The sequence below is a fragment of the Acipenser ruthenus genome, chromosome 48 (assembly GCF_902713425.1).
Source record: "Acipenser ruthenus chromosome 48, fAciRut3.2 maternal haplotype, whole genome shotgun sequence".
Taxonomy (NCBI): Eukaryota; Metazoa; Chordata; class Actinopteri; order Acipenseriformes; family Acipenseridae; genus Acipenser; species Acipenser ruthenus.
Genome location: NC_081236.1, coordinates 2,688,472 through 2,701,330, shown reverse-complemented (window position 1 = coordinate 2,701,330; position 12,859 = coordinate 2,688,472). Strand labels below are relative to the sequence as shown.

The 12,859-nt window shown below is 40.6% G+C and overlaps 1 protein-coding gene across 1 annotated transcript in view; it reads left to right on the top strand.

Annotated features, from left to right (window-relative positions):
* The window catches only part of LOC131721168 (mucin-2-like), a gene marked incomplete at its 5' end in the record, with an annotated part of 36,805 nt that extends 28,315 nt beyond the window's left edge, over positions 1 to 8,490 (top strand). The window contains 6 exons of the mRNA XM_059014490.1: positions 1,587 to 1,637; positions 6,515 to 6,669; positions 6,953 to 6,976; positions 7,503 to 7,606; positions 7,901 to 7,974; positions 8,446 to 8,490. Of these exons, the coding sequence (XP_058870473.1) occupies positions 1,587 to 1,637; positions 6,515 to 6,669; positions 6,953 to 6,976; positions 7,503 to 7,606; positions 7,901 to 7,974; positions 8,446 to 8,490 (453 nt within the window). The remainder of the gene's footprint in view (positions 1 to 1,586; positions 1,638 to 6,514; positions 6,670 to 6,952; positions 6,977 to 7,502; positions 7,607 to 7,900; positions 7,975 to 8,445) is intronic.
* Between the last annotated feature and the right edge of the window lie 4,369 nt (positions 8,491 to 12,859).

Below are 12,859 nucleotides of genomic sequence, written 5' to 3'. Positions count from 1 at the left end.
CCCCTCTTGCAACAACTGCCCCTCTAACAACTACAACACCTCTAACATCAACTACCCCTCTGACAACAACAACAATAACAACCACCCCTCTTACAACAACTACCCCTCTTACAACCACCCCTCTTGCAACAACTACCCCTCTAACAACTACATCCCCGCTTACAACAACTACACCTCTAACAACTACAACCCCGCTTACAACAACTACACCTCTTACAACAACTACCCCTATTACAACCACCCCTCTTGCAACAACTGCCCCTCTAACAACTACTACACCTCTCACATCAACTACCCCTCTATCAACAACAACCACTCTTACAACCACCCCTCTTACATCAACTAGCCCTCTTACAACCACCCTGCTTACAACAACTACACCTCTAACAACTACCCATTTCTCATCAACCACCCCTCCAGCTAGTGCACCTATTGCAACAACTACCCCTCTAACAACTACATCCCCGCTTACAACAATTACACCTCTAACAACTACAACCCCGCTTACAACAACTACACCTCTTACAACAACTACCCCTCTTACAACTACAAAACCTCTAACATCAACTACCCCTCTGACAACAACTCTAAATACCACCCCACTTACAACAACTACCCCTCTAACAACTACATCCCAGCTTACAACAACTACACCTCTAACAACTACAACCCCGCTAACAACAACTACACCTTTTACAACAACAAAACCTCTTACAACCACCCCTCTTGCAACAACTACCCCTCTAACAACTACAACACCTCTCACATCAACTACCCCTCTATCAACAACCACCCCTCTTACAACCGCCCCTCTTACATCAACTACCCCTCTTACAACCACCCCTCTTGCAACAACTACCCCTCTAACAACTACATCTCCGCTTACAACAACTACACCTCTTACAACAACTATCCCTCTTACAACCACCCCTCTTGCAACAACTACCCCTCTTGCAACAACTACCCCTCTAACAACTACGACACCTCTCACATCAACTACCCCTGTATCAACAACTACCCCTCTTACAACCACCAGTCTTGCAACAACTACCCCTCTGACAACTACATCCCAGCTTACAACAACTACACCTCTAACAACTACAACCAAGCTTACAACAACTACACCTCTTACAACAACTACCCCTCTTACAACCAGCCCTCTTGCAACAACTACCCCTCTAATAACTACAACACCTCTCACATCAACTACCCCTCTATCAACAACAACCCCTCTTACAACCACCCCTCTTGCAACAACTACCCCTCTAATAACTACAACACCTCTCACATCAACTACCCCTCTATCAACAACAACCCCTCTTACAACCACCCCTCTTACATCAACTACCCCTATTACGACCACCCCTCTTGCAACAACTACCCCTCTAACAACTACATCCCATCTTCCAACAACTACCCCTCTTACAACCACCCCTCTTGCAACAACTACCCAGCTAACAACTACAGCACCTCTAACATCAACTACCCCTCTGACAACAACAACTCTAACAACCACCCATCTTACAACAACTACCCCTCTTACAACCACCAGTCTTGCAACAACTACCCCTCTGACAACTACATCCCAGCTTACAACAACTACACCTCTAACAACTACAACCAAGCTTACAACAACTACACCTCTTACAACAACTACCCCTCTTACAACCAGCCCTCTTGCAACAACTACCCCTCTAATAACTACAACACCTCTCACATCAACTACCCCTCTATCAACAACAACCCCTCTTACAACCACCCCTCTTGCAACAACTACCCCTCTAATAACTACAACACCTCTCACATCAACTACCCCTCTATCAACAACAACCCCTCTTACAACCACCCCTCTTACATCAACTACCCCTATTACGACCACCCCTCTTGCAACAACTACCCCTCTAACAACTACATCCCATCTTCCAACAACTACCCCTCTTACAACCACCCCTCTTGCAACAACTACCCCGCTAACAACTACAGCACCTCTAACATCAACTACCCCTCTGACAACAACAACTCTAACAACCACCCATCTTACAACAACTACCCCTCTTACAACCACCCCTCTTGCAACAACTGCCCCTCTAACAACTACTACACCTCTCACATCAACTACCCCTCTATCAACAACAACCACTCTTACAACCACCCCTCTTACATCAACTAGCCCTCTTACAACCACCCTGCTTACAACAACTACCCCTCTAACAACTACCCATTTCTCATCAACCACCCCTCCAGCTAGTGCACCTATAACATCTACTCTTGCAACAACTACCCCTCTAACAACTACAGCACATCTAACATCAACTACCCCTCTGACAACAACAACTCTAACAACCACACCTCTTACCTCAACTACCCCTTTTACAACCACCCCTCTTGCAACAACTGCCCCTCTAACAACTACAGCACCTCTAACATCAACTACCCCTCTGACAACAACTCTAAATACCACCCCTCTTACAACAGCTACCCCTCCAACAACTACAACCCCTCTTACAACAACTCCTCTGTCCGCTGCTCCAGTTTCTACAGTTGCCCCTGAACCTATAGCCCCTCCTTCCTTTACCATTGGTGAGTGAATTGTTACATCCTGTATCATGTGCTTCATTTTCTTTGCTGCTCTTCCATCTCAACGCTCATGACACTCTCTGAGTCTCCGCCCTCTCTATTCTGTATTCCTCTGCAGGTGTAGGGCTGTGTTAGTCTACCCATCTTCCGTTTCATCTGACTTCAGCTAGTGTAATATAGTCTGTGTGTTACATGCCTGTTTTGTCTCCAGTGCAGTGAAAGAAACACCGAAGAACATTAGGCTGCTGTAGAAATGCCAGAGCAGTGCATTTTACTATGATATGAGTCACTGAGATCTCATAATATAATATGAGCTGCAGGATCGCAAATTAATGTTACCCTAAGCTATAATTTGTAAGTGCTTAATTATACTTCCATAGTTTTCTCTTACTATGGAAGTATAAGTAAACACTGAACTTCCATTTAAAATTGATCCAGTTTCTTTACATTCTCTAACGGCACCATGACTGTCATTCTTAAGCTTCAATGTAGCTCAGGGAAGCTGAACAAAATGGCAAATAGGGGAAATACATATTGTACATGAATGCATGTATTACTATTTTTTGTACAGAAACTGTGAACAGATCTGCAAATGTGTCAATAAAGATTGAAGGAAAATTCATTCCACAACTGAGCGACAATTCATCTGAGGAGTACAGAAACTTCTCCAGTGGATTTGAACAGCAGGTATGGTTGGTGTGAAAATATGGATGAGAATTGAGGTTGATTGTGGAAAAGATGTAGTGTCTGACAGTATTGTCCACTGAAGTACACTGTATCAGTAGGAACCATAGTTCTCCACTCCAGTCCATATGTGTTTTATTAAACCTTTGTGAGAAAGCTGTATCTGTTTCTTGAATGGAATAATGGGGAGAGGTGATTTTATAATCATTTTTGTGTTCTTAGCATCTTTTTCATTTAGAATTGTTTGAGGCTGTGTGCATGCACCATTGCTATTAATCATTGCTATCAGTAGTTTTGACAAACACAAAAAAATATATATTTATCGGATGCCTTCAATGATGCCATTTCTCTTATTTTGTGTGTGAAAATGCTTGTTTACTGCACTGAGGTAGGTCTGTCTTCAGCGCAGCAGCAACATTCCAAAACACTGGCATTCAAGGCTATCTCCTAATATGGTCATCTACCAGAAATACACAAATAGGACCTTGTTTTAAAGGTCTGAATCTCCTCTTTCCAATTTTTACTTAGGCACTGGGCTGTCTCGCCCAGTGCCTAAGTAAAAAGAGTTAAAGGGCCAGGTCGACTATGGAATATTTAATATTGGGCGGACCCTAAAGAGTTAATAAACATATATTTGTAACTGGATTTGAAAGCCTCCGTTTCTACACCCCTACTATATTTTTTTTTTTTTCAGATGGAACATGTTTACAGCACCATTCCTGGTTATGTGGGTGTGGAAATCAGAAATATCAGGTGATGTTTTATGAATGAGTTTGCTCACACAGGCAGTGTGCCATTGCATGTATCTTAGATTGAATAAAAACACCATTTATCATAATAAATATAGCTCAGTGATTGGTGGGACAACAGATTAAGTATTAAATATTAAAAATTGTAGTCTGCTTTTAGTGTGAACTAGGATGGGAATTACTAGCCACATTAGGACCTCACATCCTGACACCCCCATACTGTAGATTCACTCTCCCTGTACAGCAGGTATGTATTTGGGCCCCACATCGTTATACCCCCACACTGCGGCAGGAGAAACAGGCTTCACCTGATTCAAAGTGAAAATAGAAATCTTTTACTAGGAATACTTGCTTTATGGCTTAACTTTTCTCTTTCTCGTATTTTTCAGTAATGGAAGCATCATCGTCGACCATGACGTTTTCCTCAAGTTTGCAAATTCAAAGAATGCCAGCAAAGAATATGAGATAGTCTTACAGGTCATTAGAGAAGCACTGAAAAACTGTAGCAACAGCATTTCAGGTACTGTAGCAGCTCCTGTGCACTCACAGAGGGAGTGTGATGTTAATTCTAGCATGAAATGACTGAAACATCTGTGTTTCATATTGTGTTAAGTGTGGATGCACAATGTCTATTGCCTATCTTTAAAAAATGTATACGTTTTGGCAATCAAATGATAAGTAAGTGTTGGATCTAACTCTTTAGCTATAGCATGTCCACTGAGACCTTTCTTATTAGCACTACCAGTATTATCACTACCCTCTATTTCATCACAAGCAATATTAACACAGTTTTAGAATAACATTTCTTACTTCTTATTAGTACTAACAACCTTATCACTGAACATTTTTTATTTCAGACAACAACTGTCCATCATATCAAATTGACCCAAATTCAATATACGTCGAGGAAAACAGACTTGATCGAGATGGTGAGATTTTTTTTACAAAGAAAGAAAGAAAGAAAGAAAGAAAGAAAGAAAGAAAGAAAGACATCATGCCATTTTACAACGTTATTTTCAAATATTTGATTTTGTATCTTTGTTGCTCCTGTTGTTGTAACAACAGCGACCATTTATTCAAACAACAGCTTGTATATTTCTTCGAACATGAAGTCCTGCTGTCACTAATGCAGTCAATTACTTCTGTACTTCTGTGTTCTCCTCCACAGGTGCCTGCAAACGTATGGCTCTGGATGGATTTGCTCAATATTACACATATTACAACATTTCAGAGTCACAATTTGGCTGCATTTCTGTGTGTGATCAGAGACACACGGATCACATCTCCTGCAACTCTGGTCAATGCACGCTGAGGAAATCTGGCCCCACATGCTAGTAAGTGGCACGGCTAAACATTCAGAATAGATTTTCATCTTTGCAGATTTTAAGAATTTCTGCAGGAACAACAAAACAACAGCAACCGTAACAAGTTCCTTTAGCGTGTTCCTGCAGACTTTAGTTTTACACCAGAGCTACACCAATGACAAATCATTACCTGATGAAGGCATAAGCCACAATGCTTGTCGATCTATAGGATGAGCTGATCAACCTTTCCCTGATGAAAAAGCCATATCTTATTAGAGCATTTTACAGTACTGCAGAATCTTCCTGGATTGGTAATCCTGCGATTATCCCTAAAAATAATTGTTTGAAGGATTCCTCAGTCCTCTAAAAGGCTCCAATAAAATCCAGCTGTGGCTTCTCAGTCTGTAGGTTAATCACATCAACCCCTTAGCTTTACACAATTATGTTCTATTCACATTTACCCTACCCCGACTCACACTCTGATAACACAGGAGGGAAGTGAATCTCAAGCAGGGTGGCAGCAGGAGCGCCATCTGATGACAGTGAAAATAAAGAAGTCTGGGAACTTAAACCATCGAAAGCAAAACGAGAAGGAACTTGTGCTAAAACTGGCCTGGAAATGTTTTTGTTCAAACGTTTAAACTTCATGTAATTTGCATGTTCCTAATATTTCATGTGTTCCCTGTTCAGTATCCTATTGTGCTTGTTCTGTATGATTCTCTCTGACTATCTCTTTATATCTTTTATTCACCGTGCTTACAGGTATAAAGGTACAGTGTCTGTGACAGGGTGGTGAGTGGTGGGTAGTGAATGATGCGCACAACAACAGTTTTACTTACAAAAACAAAAACAGCTCACCCCTATACCAGCAGTGGTATAGGGGAATCAAAAACATGGCGGGTTGCAGTCCCAAACAAAAACAAACACTCCAATACCCACAATTCCTCCAGGCATGAAGCTGTGCTCTGTGTTGCTGTTGAGGGAGGTGCGAGTGTCTGTGTTCTGTGCTGTGGTGCTGTACAGTGAATTGGTGACTCGTATCTGTGAGCTGGCTCCGTGGCTGCAGCTCCCAATTGGCATCTTACTCCTCTGCAAAACAACTAAACAAATACAAAATACAGGCTCTGGCTGATTCGTACATTCTCAGTGTAAAGGGCAGTACTCATGTAGCAGCGCCCCCTTTGTATTCCTTTTGCCTAGGGCGGCAGAAATCCTTGCACCGGCCCTGATCTCAAGGGATTAGTTTTGTGTCGCTACGAGCTTCAGCCCAGCTGGCCAACCTCCTGTTTCTGCCCACCGTCGAGTCGACCAGTCTACGGAGAAGCACACTATCCACCTTACCCTGTGCCTTTCTGGTCGGGAGAGAGATTTACAGCTTAGACAGCTTAGTCTTTGTCACAGTGTCCCACAATCATTACACTCTGCTTCAGATGCCGTACCTTTCCTAAAATTCTGGATATTTAATTTGAAAACTAATTTGGTTTGTTTCTTTTCCAGCTGCCCCACCTCAGACACACATTGGTATATCGACAGTACGTGTTATTTAAAGGTGAACAAAGCTGGGTTCTATGCAGGGCTGAGTGTCACAGGGGTCGTCCTCTTGCTGGCTGTGATTGCACTCCTCGTTTACCATTATAGGTACAAGAGACACATCGAGAAGAGGTAAGGGGGGCAGCGTGGCTTGAGCTGTTAGAGCTGAGGGACTGGGAGGGTGAAGGTAGTGTGACTCTAATGGTTAGAGCTGACAGACTGGGAGGGGGGAGGTAGTGTGACTCTAATGGTTAGAGCTGACAGACTGGGAGGGGGGAGGTAGTGTGACTCTAATGGTTAGAGCTGACAGACTGGGAGGGGGGAGGTAGTGTGACTCTAATGGTTAGAGCTGACAGACTGGGAGGGGAGAGGTAGTGTGACTCTAATGGTTAGAGCTGACAGACTGGGAGGGGGGAGGTAGTGTGACTCTAATGGTTAGAGCTGACAGACTGGGAGGGGGGAGGTAGTGTGACTCTAATGGTTAGAGCTGAGGGGCAGATGTGGGGAGGTAGTATGACTCTAGTGGTTAAAATGAAGGGAAGAAGGGGAGGAAGGAAGGCGGGGATCACCGAACTTTATTAATTTCTGACTCGAGCAGTCAGATTTAATGACAGTGGTGTAATTGATCTTTCTTTCCTGTTCTGGGTTTTATCCACAGGGAACGAGATAGCAAGGAGGACCTAGTAAACCAGTGGTTTGAGGAAGAGTTTGAGTGGTCCACCCCTCATGCGGGTATGTCGTCTGACACCATCACCTGCACAGGTAATTGTAGCATGGAACCAAAGCCACCTGGAAGAGGCCATTGTGGATGTGTGCTGTACAACACAATAGACACTCACTCAGATTGTGGATGTGTGCTGTACAACACAATAGATACACACTCAGATTGTGGATGTGTGCTGTACAACACAATAGACACACACTCAGATTGTGGATGTGTGCTGTACAACACAATAGATACACGCTAAGATTGTGTATGTGTGCTGTACAACACAATAGGTACACACATTCTGTTTGTTTGCTCACCATGTGTCTGGTGTTTCTCTTGGTTAACAGGCTATGAAAATACTGAATCATCTTACAAGCAAGATTTTCACCTGAATTTCGAGAACATCAACTGCCAAATGCAGGTGAGTGTGACTCTCCAGACCACACACTAACTGCAAAAATACATGGTGGTTATTGATAATCGGTTGTAAATGAGAACAATTATAAAACATGATCATCACTGATTTATATATTTACAAATGCATGCTTTATTTTAAATGCAATATTTGTCTTGCAGTGTTTGCACACTCTACAACAAACACAGTTTTCAGAAACAGCAATGTAAAATGAACTAGTGTCACGCAGTACATGAAACTACAAGGAAAACTGCATAAGAATCTCTAACACACTTCTCACGAGCCTTCAGTTCCTGTTGCAATGCCACACATTACTTCACTTGTACTTATTCATCTTTGCCAGACGATAATCATTTTTTCACAAGGCAAAAAATAAATACATTACTCTTTTGTGCAAATGGACCGTTGCTCACTTTTCTCCAGCCCCTTGATCTCTCTAGTATATTAAAAAAGTGTTTCTGTCTATTCTTTTTTCAGATGAAAGCTGAAAGACCTCACATAATGTATGCGTCTGAGATTTAACCACCAAGCCTCGCCCTTTGATTCAAGAATCCTCCAGCTGCTAACCTGCTTGGGGAGTTGGACAGAGTTTATCCTGATGCACAACCCTCATTTTATTTATTGTATTATTACATGAAATTCTATTTTATAAGAGTTTTACCAGCTGCATTTCTTTAGTGTAATGTTTATTTTCTTTATTATTGATTCGCTATATTATACAGCACACTGTTTACAACACTTTTTCATTCTTTCGATGTGTGAAGAAATCATTGGAGCGGGTTGCTTTTTGCTTTGGAGTTAGACTCTTACCAGCCTGGTTCTCCTTGTGCTGGTTTCACATTCAGAGCATGCATCAAATCTTGATTTCCTTTGAGAGAAGCTGAAAGATTGTAAAAGGCACAACTTGAAGGCAGGCGGGAATCAATCAATCTCTCTCTCTCTCTCTCTCTCTGTGTCCCTCACCTTCCATCAGCACTAAATTAGCTAATTCAATTCAAACAAATAAAGGGGCCCAAACAAAGGAATCTGCTGAACAACACAGACGCACTTTAACCACACAAAGAGTGGAACGGCACTTTCATTACATTGCAATACTGTGTATAGCGTAACAATCATGAACATGTGTGTATTTAATATATTTACTTTTGTGTGTATATATGTACCAATAACTACAGTTAAACTGCAACCATATGTTTTTAAATTAAAAGAAATACATGATTAATTTTATATATGAGAGGACAAAAGATATTACTGTCTATACTGATTATATCTGACAAGTGTACCCATCATTTCTGTAAAACAAATAACTTAATACCAATCACAGATTGCCTTTGCAATTTATAGCAACAAAATGAGGATGTACACAAACTTAATGCAGTGTATAATTTTGTCTTTTGTAAAATAAATGATTTTCATTTATCTTTTTCTGTCTCTAGGCATTTTAATTGTGGTAGAGCACTTGTCCACCAGTGCTTTGCCTTAATTACAATGTTAGGAAATGTATTAAACAGTATAAAAGTTAACTGGCATGTGTCCTCTTGATGCTTGCATAGTTTGGGGGTCTGTATTCCTGTTAGTGCATTAGCCACTGACTGTTAATCCCATCTGTCATTTTCTGTAGGCCCCTGTCTAAGTGTGTGCTACATCTGTATTTGTTTATATTAAATTCACGACTGGCTACCTAGCTTCAGTTTTTTCTCCACAGGAATACTGAAAATCACCAAAGATGAAGTTGACCTACAGCAGTGGTTCTCAATCCTGGTCCTGGGGGAGCACTGCCCTGCTGGTTTTTGTTCCAACCAAGTGCTCTATTACATGATTGAACCCTTAATTGAACTAATAATTTGCCTAATCTGAGCTTTTTAATTATTTTAAACAGATGGAGATTTCAATTTAGGTATCAAATTGTATAAGGAACTTAAACATAAGCTACACTATTTAAAAAAGTAAAATTAAGCTAATTAGTTCAAGTAATTGAGAGCTTGGTTGGAACAAAAACCAGCAGGGCAGTGCTCCCCCAGGACCAGGATTGAGAACCACTGACCTACAGACCATGCCGTGCATGAGATTATCCGAGTAGGCTATTAAATCAGTGATGTCATATTTACTATAAACCATCCTACTAAACAATGATCGCTAGCAAACGTGATTGTCAGTAAATGAAACAAAAATACTTGAAAATATCAGCAAGAACAAGGCACTGTAACTTTTCATCACTGCCTTCCTATTAATTTACCAAAGAAGTAACAGCAGCTATTGTATCTATCGTATCGGTCAAGAGAAACGCAGTAAGCACATACCAATGCAGAGAATCAAAAAGTCTATTTACTACTATATAAATAAGTCTAAGATGCTACAGGCATTTGTATTTTTCTTTTAAACGGTATTGTAAAGATGTTGCCGTCTGCTCGAGTTGATAGTGTTGTTGAGATTTTGGTTTTATGTATTAAAAAGTGAATACAATTTTATTCCCATTAAAAAAAAATGTCCCCTAGATGCCGCTTAACTTTGCAACGGTGTCATACCCACCTTAACTTTTCTTCTATCCTTTGTGTTCGTTGCTGTTAACAGTCTCAAAACCCACTCGATTGACTATTGCTAGGTAACAGTTTGCTTCTCTTAACTAACAGGATACTGTCCAAACTGATAAAGATGACGAGGGTATTCAGTTGCAGTGGTCATATCCTTACCCCCTATCGTTCCAGACTGAGCCCAGAAAATGTTAATATTTTGGTGTTTCTCCACAGTAATTTGAAATAAAAAAGCAGCATTATTTTGCTGAGCCTGTGTGCGCTGGAGTGAACACTACTTCCAGTTAGGTAGTGCCTGATAGGACTGTAGAACCAGTGTGTTGTATTTGTTTTAAAACTTTAAATTAAAGTTATTTTTCTTGTTAAAAAAATGACTTAGCTTGGGGGCTCCCGAGTAGCACATCCGGTAAAGCACTCGCTAGAGTGCAGGATGCGCTCTATAGCCTGGACGTCGCCGGTTCGAGTCCAGGCTATTCCACAGCCGACCGAGGATGGGAGCTCCCAGGGGGCGACACACAATTGGCCGAGCGTCCCCGAGGGTGAGGGGGGGGCTAGGTCAGTCAGGAAAATAAATGGACCTTTTTGTGTTGATCAGTGGCAAAAACTCCTAATTCAATCCATTTTGATTCCATGTTGTAACACAATAAAATGTGGAAAAGTCCAAGGGGGGTGAATACTTTTGAGAGCCACTGTATCCCCCCCAGTACAAGGAAAGTAACCTCTTTTTATCATTGATTTAAATGGTGAATGTTTTTTTTCTGGGAGGGGATTTTAATATCAAACCCAGATCTAAATACAATGTCATCATTTTTATTTAAAATTAAATACAAGTTTTAGTACTGCTACAATGTGAGGGGGGACATGTCCCCCACGTCCCCCCGTGTAAGTTACGTCTATGGGCGTGCAGCGGTATAAATTATAAACCCGTTTGTTTTTGCTTATTAATCTTTAGTTCCGCTAATTAATTTCCTCACATTCCTGTGAGAATGATGTTCAAGAATGTTCACATACACTCTTAATAAACCTTTATAAAGTTCTGTCTAGATGGTTTTAGTCCATTTTAGGTATTTTATAAATGTGTAATATTTTATGTAAATATAATAAAAAGAAATACAACAAAATGTTTCATAAACTCCACAAAAATATTGTGAAAACTTAACCCCAATTAAAATTTAAATAAAGTGAAAAGAGAATAAAGTGAACAATCGACAGTAAAATAAAAGGGACTTGAAAGAAACATTTAGCATTCAGGAGGTTTGAAAATATCTCCAAACCATTAAACAACTCTTTAAAAGTGAAATCTCTTAATAGGATGTGGAGCACAGCTGCAGTTTGTATGAAGAGGTTTTTGTCAGAGCCTCAGCTGCACACAGAGCACTGTGCATCTTGCTTTGCACAGTAGTACACGGCTCTGTCTGCAGCCGTTAACTCCTTTACAGAAAGGAACAGGGAGCTTTCTTTTCTCTCTGCATAGAATCGATCTTGGAACTCCTTCTCTATGGGATTTGATTGCACATAGGAATACACAATGAGCTGGAGCCCTCCGCCTCTTTGCTGTCGATACCAGTACATTCCATTATAGCTTGTCTTTTTCTGGGAACAGTTCAGAGTCAATGATTGTCCTTCTTCAGTGATGACATCGGGGGACTGGTCAACTGCAAGACCTGAAATAAAAAGAGCACAGTCCAAGAACCTTTGAGTTACTATTACTTAGTAATCCTCTGTTATACATACATACTGTACCTCAATAGACAGGGAGTCACATTACCATGCAAACAAACAAAATAAATACCAAACATTTTAAAAATGAAATTAAAACATAGAAGAATTGCTTTGCATTTTCTGTTAGAAAGTCCTAGATAATTACGCAAGTAGCTTATTTTCAAATAATCTGCTGAAATATTTCCTAATACTGCCAAAGCATTGTATATTTGGCCCCTGATGGAATTATGAACCTTCTGAAGAATAGCTGGTGCTCTTCATAGCTATTCATATACATCAGGAACTTCAAAATTCAAAAACACAACATATACTATATCAACTATAGACATACTGTCTTTGTATAACTTGGTGTTTGCTAATTCTCACCTAGTGGTATCAGAACGAGAAAATATAATAATGACATTAGATGAGATTAGTAGAGCAAGTGAATATATAGCAGTGTGTGGAGCAGTGTCTGTACAGGAATGTCTCCAGAAGCACTAATGCAGCTGGGTGACTCTAACAGAAAACCAGACAGGAAACCAGCCCATCGACAAGCATCCTGTTCTACAAGCATCCATCAAATGATGACATTGTATTTAGATCTGGGTTTGATATTAAAATCCCCTCCCAGAAAAAACATTCACCATTTAGATTAA